Genomic DNA, 8,829 nt, shown 5'->3' with positions numbered 1-8,829 from the left:
AGAATTGGTATTTGTCGTTGTATGTTCCATGAAAAGTAAAGTCGGTCATGTAATAACGCTGAATATATGCTACTAATAATAGTTCAAGTTCCCATATACAACACCAAAGTAGTTTTCTATATAACGAAGAAAAAAATTATGGCAAGTTCGGCCGTTCAGGTGTCGAGCGAGACTGTAAAGGGTGTTTGTTTTTAGGAATCACTCTATCCAATATGATCCTTAAATTTGGTGGGATGATCTCATTTCTCATATTAGTACTAACTAACTATCTATAAGAAATAGTGGTATCTATGAGAAAAAGGGTAGTGATGGATAAACTCATCTTCTATTCCACAAACCAAACAAAAACAAAAAAGTAAGGAGTGTGTGAAGGTAATGGACTAGCTTAATAAATTTATTAATGTAAGCTATCACGATTCACGAGCTTCTTAGCCAATTCATTTTCTGCTGACATTTTGGCATAGAACACACATGCCTTAAACTTACAAATTGTGATAATCAATATGTACACGCTTTCGAGGAATCACAATGCTCAGGATCATAGCCACTCGTGGCAAATTGGCAATGCCGTCATGGGCTCATGGCGCAGCTCTCCCCTCCTTGGCATCCTTGTACATTTGGTCGACCCGATCCTACGACAAATTTGAATAAAATGAAACTACAAAATTTTCCGTTTTACTTAAAGAAATCATCGCGACGACATTGTAAAAACTTTTGTGTGAATAATTCTGCATGGTTCCATCAGACCTTGTAATACTTGAGCAGCTGGGGTCTCTTGAGCTTAAAGGTTGGAGTGACGAGGTCCTTCTCGATGCTGAAAGGCACCGGCTCCAGGTAGACTGCTTTCAGCATCTCGAAGCCTCTCAACTATATTGTATCCACGAAAAAGGATTGAAATTTACTGTTATTCCGATGAATAACTGTGCAGGAACCATGGAAATAAATTTGATGCAGTCAATCGCTTGCTCGACTTACCCCAAGTTTCTTCCCAGTTTGGTTCAGCTGATCCCGAACGTAGGTCCTCGCCTTGGGATCAGCGCACAGCTCTGCAAAGTCGCCGGCCTTGCTGTTGGCTGCTGCCCATTCCTCGAGAGCCTGCCTCTCAGGGACAGCCACGGCAACGAGGAACGACTCGAAGCTGTTCCCGTAGACCCAGACCTGCAGATTCGTACGTAGGTAGGAGCGGCCATCCTCTAGGTAAGCCAAATCGGAGCATGAAAACAATTTTGGTTTAGGGTGTTGTCGGCGTACCGATGCCACAAGGGGTGACTGCAGGTATGCTCTTTCCAGGACCTCAACTGCCACATACTCCCCCTGGGACAGCTTGAAGATGTTCTTCTTTCTGTCGATGATCTTCATCGTGCCATTGGATTGCCACTCCCCGATATCACCTGCACACATAGGGTGATGACAAGTTCCACGAATCGACCAGCTGCTTCACTGACTGATCCTTCAGTTAGGTGCAAATTAAAAGAAGTGAGAAATGATTTTTTTTATTCTTTCACCTGTATGGAACCAGCCATCTGAGAACACTTCTTCAGTGAGGCTAGGGCGCTTGTAGTACCCGGAGAACATGGTGTGGCCCCTCAAGCAGATCTCGCCCCGGGGCGTGTCTGACAGTGCGTCGTAGCCCATTTCAGGGACCGACTCCAGCCGTGCTTCTATTGTTGTGACAGGAGGGCCGACTGTTCCAATCATTGAGAAAATGTTGGCGATTGACGTGAAGCATCCTGCACAACTCTCAGTGAGCCCTGCGTATCAATATGACAAGTCAGACCTCAAGGTCGTTCCCAGGAAAGGAGCAGACTGGAGGTAGAATAGTAGAATTTTGTTAGGCCTTGATCGGTTGCATAGTGTTGAGCTCTAAAATGGGCAGGTGGACGGTCCGCGGTGACGGGGTAGACGATCCGCGCTCCGCGCATGTGTAGAATTAGTTAGGATACCTCCCTTTATATAAACGAAGGGTTACGGCCGATTAAACCCTCATAATCGATCCAATCAAATCTACTTATCAATTTTACCTTATTTGCATCGTTCTTCCAATTCTTAGGAGTAGGAGTAATCTAGTAGCCTCATGTTTAGATCTAGTTTAGTCTTACACAGTAATCTCTCTTCGACTCTACGCCGATCAGAGGCGCACCGAGCTGCCTGCCAACCCGGAGCAATGCTTTGGAACTCTCCACCTCGATGGGATCTCTCCCAGGCTGAGTTCTAGGGTTCTTCACAGAGAAAAAAACCTCTGCGCCACCGTGGACCATCCGGCCCTGTGTCGCGGACCATCCGTGCGTCCGTAGAGAGCACCGCCAGGTGGTTTGTTCAAGTGTTTGGCGTCAGATCGGCGCCAACACATATCGCGTGATTGGACATCTAGCTCGTGGGCGCAAGGCTTGCGGCAGCCTGGATGCGCTGGGATCCTCCGTCCTCCATATCTCCACGCGTACAAACTGACACACTAAAAAGCCGCTGAGTTGCATCAATACGTGCAAGCTCGTCTCCATGCATACAGCCCACCAAACACTGGCTAAGTGTGATCAACAGAACGCGGAGGGCCTGAACGCACGCGACGGGGCATCCAATCACGCGGATAGAGATCGAATGGGTTGACGGGGATTAAATCCCTTTTTATTTTGACTAGCAAAAGATTTAATTCACTCCTATCTTCTTTAATATACTCCTAACCGAATAAGGCCCTTAGGCCTGTTTGGTTTTCATGGATTGGGTGGCCCGAACAAATCCTAGCCAGATTGGTTCACTAATTTATATAAACTTTGATCCGCTGAAACGATTTCCAGTCTAATCCTAGACAACCGAATAGGACCTTATGTGGTTTAACAAATCCGGTACTAATTTCAACAGACGAACTGTTGGTTGTACATTTTGTCCATAAGACCATAACGACTGCAGTGGGTCATGGTGAAATGCGTCTGAAGTTCTTACCATATCCTTGTACTACAACGCTGCAGGTGGTTACCCGCATGAATTCTTCGATTTGCCCTGGCAAAGGTGCTGCTCCAGCTATCATGAGACGTATACGCCCTCCAAGCCCTTCCTTTATCTGTACCAGCAATAATTCAGAGCTTTGTAGTTTGCAAATAAAATAAAATAAAAAAACATAAAGAGTTCCAACACTGTACACACTTTGCTGAAAACTATCTTGTCGAAAAACGGTGATGCTTCATGCTGTTTCAGCCCTTTCCTCATATTGGCAAGTTTGCTGTTGGCAAATGGGCATTCATTTCATTATATTTGCAAATGTAAGCATGCATGAGATTAAGCTTCTTTGCTTATTCGGCCCTGAAGCACTACTTACTAGTTGTAGGCATACTGAAAAAGGTGTCTGGCTATCATCCCTCCAGACTGAATTTTCATGTTTATACCTTCAATTAACGAAATCCACACATTATGACTAAGCAAGGCATCAAAATAGTACTGAGAATAACAAATTTATTCTGGGTTGCATTAAACCTGTATATATACGATCATAAACACGAGGAACACCACAGAATATTGTCGGTTTCATCACTTGCACATCCTCCATCAGGTACCTAATGTCCTGTAAAGACAAGTTTTACACCTCAGTACCACAGTATTTAGAAGAAAATCAAAGAATTCTGTGAAATTGCAACAATTAGTTCGTACCCCTTGCCAGAATCCGATGGAGGCTCCTTTAGAAATACAGTAGTTCTCAATTACTTGATCAAATATATGTGCTAATGGAAGGTAGGAAAAGTAGGAATCCTCTTCTGTGATCTGCATGAGTATTAATGTAAATCACCAGTGTAACGACATTACTTTAGGGTTAGTTTGAAAACCTCATTTTTCCATGTGATTTTCATTTTTTCAAGTGAATTTAGTTCATTTTCCCTTTGAAAAACAGAAATCCCCTGGAAATCGAGTTCCCAAACTAGCCCTTAACTACGATGAATTTTACAATAGATGTGAGCCAAGTGAACTACAAAAAGCCTTCCGCATTGATCTCCCTCGTGAGCGACTCGGGCGGGCGTAACCCTAGCCGCTGCCCCTCTCCCTTCTTCCCTCCGTCTCACCGCTGCCAGAGGGGCTGGCCAGGAGGCCCGCGTGGGCCCCAGGACGGCGGTGGCGAGGCACCTGCCCTGCTAGCTCGCAAGCGCCTATAGTTCCATGCGGGGAGGGTGTTAGTGGCCAGGGCGTGGGCGTCGCTGGTGGTAGCGCGGTGGTGGAGGCGCTCGGATCCGCTGGCGGCCGGGCAATGCTGGCTGAGCCGGCGGCCTTGGTGGAGGGGTCGGTCCCTTTGGCATTCCACCGGCGTTTCGGGCACCACATCCTAGTGAGCGCGAGCGGGTGTGAGGACGAGACGGCCTTCGCAGTGCAGCAGCGGTGGGGCGACCTCATGTTCGTCTGCGTCGGGTTCCCGGTTCTAAGGCTGACCTCTACTCCTACTCCGCGGTCGGCTGCATCAGGGGCACGTGGTTGGCGGCGGCGGCCGGGGAGCTGCTCTGTTCTCCCCTCCCGCCCACACCCGCGTCTTCTCCTCGGCCTCGCCGGGGTCCGACGGTTTCAAGGCCCGATGGTGCTTCTTGTGGAGAGAAGGGGTGGTGCCTGCATGGGCGTTGGGAGGCCGCTTAGTTGGCGAGAGGCGTCCAGTGGCCCGGCGGGGTGCGCCGGCAGGACCGCGCGATTGGTCGGGGTGGCGCCGGCGGGCCCTCCTCTCGTTCGGTGGCATGGCAGCGCGAGGTGTTGCGGGTCATGGGTGTCGCCTCAATTGCGACGCGTGGGGCTCGGCGTGGCTGCATGCCTGCATGGCCGTCGCGTCGATGCCCCTCTACAATGGTGTGTGTGCGGGATGTTTAGGCGGCGGCGACGGTGGAAGTTGCATGCTTTTTCTAGGGTCTTGGCTTGGCAATGTGCTAGGGGATTTCTTGGGTGAAAGCTTCGACGACAGTGACGCTCGTGAATGTCACTTTGGCTGTCACGGGCGTCGCGTTTCTCAACACTGTCTTGCATGGACGAAAGTCAGATCCATCTCAGATAAGTGATAATGGCATCCAAGACGTCACTCCCTTCCTGAAGACGTCGTTATTGAAGTTTGTCTCGGGCATGACATTGCCTTCGGTTGTTGCTTTCGCTTCTCGGTGTCTGGTATGCAGATGGAGGTGGGGTTTTGCAACAAGAAGTCGAAGCTTCTGCGTCAGGAGATGTGGCTCCACAGCAATGACTAGAACGAATCCCCCTTTTTGAGGACTAGATTGTTTTGGAGGTTGAGCAATTGCTTGGGGCGGGGCGGAGGAGCAAGCTCGTTGGTGAAGAATCGGAGTTGCCTTGCGTGGAGTGTGTCGAGACTTGGCAACGACGGCGCACCACGGTCTTCCTCCTTTTGTGTCGGTGTTTGGGTGTAGGGGTCGTCGAGTTCTTTTGACCATGTGCGGCCCGTCTAGCAGAGTCGGAGCCGCTCGTCCTTTGTATTGAGCTCGGCAACGATGACTCTGGATGGGTTTCATAGGGGATGTCGTTGTTTGGGTTATTTGTGCACTCTGTGTAGGTTTTGAACCTGGTTTTCCTTAAAAATGGTTCAATCATATTCTTCTTCTTAATTGAAAAGCATTACATTTAAAAAAATTTACTTGATCACAGATGCCTTTGTTGTTAAAAAAGCGTGGGAAGCATCAGAAGAAACTAGTACCACAGACCTAATATGCTGGAATCATGCTTGATATTTATGCAGATAAAAGATACTTTACCACTTTATCGGTCTCTTTGAGGAGGTGTTCTGTGGTCATAACACCAGCAACGATAGCTTTGTTTGTGATTATCACACCTTTGGGATCTCCAGTTGTTCCGCTGGTATACATGATTGTACAGATATCTTCCTTACGTTTATTGGGAAGTTGGTAGTCTTGTTTTCCCTATTCAAACAGAACATTCCCCTTATTGTCAGGGTATCTGTAAGGAACTAGTAGTCCTTTAGGCACCCATAAAGAGTTGTAATAAGAAAACGAACCATTGAAGAAAACTCTTCCCAAGAAAAGCAGGAGACGCCCAATCTCTCAGCTTCCGCTTTCATCTCGCTTGCAAAATCTCCGAAACTAACAATGGCTGAACATGCACCGAGTCATAAATGATCTCATACAAGCAGCAGAGAGTCGTATTAGGGATGGAAATCTTTGGTGTTCCACAAGCTAACCTCTAAGGTGCGCTGTGCACTTAGGGAGAACTGCTAGTATCTGAAAATTACAATTCAACGAGCTGTCAGATGTAAATAGAATGTGATGTGTAGCATTGGTCCCCAAAACTGTTTTTTCAAATCAATAGCGTTTGTTGGATAAGATGATATGACTCTATCTTTATTTTCTTTGCCTATATAAATAGTCCCCTTTATATCTTGTACAACACACCAAATAATAAATCTGTTTTCCCGTAGGTTTTTTCTCCTCCACATTGAAAGAGTTTTTTCCACGTTAAGGACTAATTTGGAAACCACAATTTTTTAAGGGATTTTCATTTTCTCAGGAGAAATTAGTTTATTTTCCCAAGGGAAAATAAGAATCCCTTGGGAAAATGGAGTTTCCAAATTAGTCCTAAACTTTGTGTCTATTTTTTCCCACCTAGGATCCTACCAGCGTTGATTTTAGCAGGTCAGGCCCAGTTCTGTTGTAACTTGGTACACGTTATCTAATCATATGTAACTAATTTTTTTGGATCACAAACACATGTAGCATTTAACCAGAGGGTAATAGTATTATTGTTCCAAGGGGGGCAAATGTCTGTGCTTACTGATTTGATCTTGCTCTCCTGGACAAAGGCAATGGATATCTCAGCATGGTACATGATGAATTCAACAGCTTTAGCTCCTGCATTGTGTTACACCTTAATCGTCAATAAAACAATATGATTCGATAAGTACAAAATAAGCACGTGGTTGTGAGCAATCCGTCAATTGCAATATTTTTTCCCAGCTCTTAAGGGCATGTTTGTATGCACTAGAGCTAATAGTGAACTGTTAATAATAGTTGAAGACATCCAAACATTAGCTAATTAGCTAATATAGTTAGCTAGCTAATTTCACTAGTAATTTTTTAGTCAATTAACTATTAACTCTAGTGCATTCAAACATGGCTTAAGATATGATTTTTCATAAACACGATGTGCGTAGATATGAGAATTCGGTGCATCCAGGCATTATTTATGTGTTCCAGGCATTGTGATGAAGTGGAGAACCTACCGAGGGTGTCATACAGTGGCACATAACATATCCCTTGACTGTTACATGCCTGAAGAAGAAAAAAAAAAATGAAATTTAGATCAGATGCTGTAAAGAAGAATTCTGATAAAAATGAAATAAGGCCATGTTTGTTTCGTTGTAAGTGAATTCCATTTTAATAATTATAATTGAGATAAAACTAATTAAGTTCATATATTTATATATGTAATATATTTGTATATTATACTAAATCATATGAGAGAGATAGTTATATATTATATTTATGTTATAGCGAAGCAAGTAGAAGCGTGTGCTATAAGTTGTACATCAGAAAAAATAGTATGTAAATCTATATAATCAATTTTCATCTCTCACCACATGAATTTTAGATAGCCTTATATGATAACTTTGGAAAGTGATGTAATGTCACATTCTAAAGAATAGTCTATTTCATTAGTGAGATTCCAATTTCTCAAAATGAAAGGAAACAAACGAGACCTAAAGTGAAATAAGGTCACCTGCATGGCCATAACCCATTCCGGGCAGTTGGATCCATATATGCCACAGTGAGCTCCCTGTCCATCGACACTTGACAAGTTAGTTGCCATTAATTCTTCACGATGAACATACAAATAATTAACAACATAGACAGACAGGGACATCAAACGTTCTTCACTCACCGGCTCTACGCCCAGGCTTCTGATCGCTGATCCAATCCTCATGACCTTCTGGCACACTTCCTCGTACGTTTGCCACACATACTCACCGGCCTGTGTATTAGAAAAACAGTTGAGCTTGACATCCGAAAGCCAGGGCAAAATCTCTGTGAAAATAAATAAATCTGTGAAGGTTCGGCTTTCACCTTGCCATCTGTAACCTGACGCTGCCCGACCATCCTGTTCGTGGGGTACTTCTTGACTGCCCCACTACGAGACCACAAAAGCAAAAAAAAAGGTGAAATTGGAACGACATTATCTGAGATTGGCATCCTCTGCCTTGTATTGTTAATGTACAACGGTTACAGTCCTGAGATTGGCATCGAGCTGAATATACTCCACGTAGAATGAATATAGTGGTGGTTAGTGAGAGCTGGCCATGCAATGGGAAAGGAAAACACATTGTGAAAGCAGGGTGTACTATGGTAGCATCTAGTAGCATGCTAGAAAACGGGACCGGACCTGAACAAGTCCCAAGGGGACTGGATGTCCTGTGGGAGGTCCATGAGGCCGTCCTTGGCGTAGATGCTCCGGTACACGGGCCCGGCCGACGGCCTGCCGGCGGCGGCCGGCGTCGCCTCCCCCACCTTCAGGGTGAACGTCTCCGGCATGGACATCCTCCTCCCGGCCGTCTGCGCCGATGGGAATGTGGATTTGGGCAGCTCAGTGTGGATGGATCTTTGAGCTCGCAGTCGCAGGCGGTGGTGATGGGAGAGAGGGCAGGGCAGTTATGGTGGTGAGAAGGTTGGTGGGAAATTTAAAGCTTGTGTTACTGCTATGCCGGTGCAGTGTGAGTCAGCGACTGTAGCAGCAACCTTGTCTGTACATGTGGGTGGCATGACTGACTGACAGTGTGTGTTGTTGTCCTGATACTACTAGTTACTGTAATAATCTGGTGAAATCTGACGTGTTTTACTTGCGAGGTCAGCGCCATTG

The 8,829-nt window shown here is 45.7% G+C and overlaps 1 protein-coding gene across 1 annotated transcript; it reads right to left on the bottom strand.

The window, feature by feature from the left end:
* Nucleotides 1–307: 307 nt before the first annotated feature.
* LOC100281785 (uncharacterized) lies at nucleotides 308–8,623 on the bottom strand. The gene is made up of 19 exons (NM_001154705.3): nucleotides 8,356–8,623; nucleotides 8,040–8,103; nucleotides 7,858–7,947; nucleotides 7,696–7,752; nucleotides 7,199–7,247; nucleotides 6,751–6,827; nucleotides 6,161–6,200; nucleotides 5,978–6,072; nucleotides 5,718–5,882; nucleotides 3,640–3,750; nucleotides 3,466–3,553; nucleotides 3,311–3,377; nucleotides 3,139–3,214; nucleotides 2,938–3,055; nucleotides 1,506–1,751; nucleotides 1,252–1,391; nucleotides 976–1,158; nucleotides 748–867; nucleotides 308–632 (listed from the first exon to the last, which is right to left on the bottom strand). The coding sequence occupies exons 1-19, from the start codon at nucleotides 8,508–8,510 to the stop codon at nucleotides 579–581; spliced, it is 1,995 nt and encodes a 664-aa protein (NP_001148177.1). The 5' UTR covers nucleotides 8,511–8,623; the 3' UTR covers nucleotides 308–578.
* Between the last annotated feature and the right edge of the window lie 206 nt (nucleotides 8,624–8,829).

Source organism: Zea mays, chromosome 4, assembly GCF_902167145.1.
Source record: "Zea mays cultivar B73 chromosome 4, Zm-B73-REFERENCE-NAM-5.0, whole genome shotgun sequence".
NCBI classification, from domain to species: domain Eukaryota; kingdom Viridiplantae; phylum Streptophyta; class Magnoliopsida; order Poales; family Poaceae; genus Zea; species Zea mays.
The sequence above is the reverse complement of the archived record's forward strand: the minus strand, read 5'-3'. Positions and strand labels throughout refer to the sequence as shown.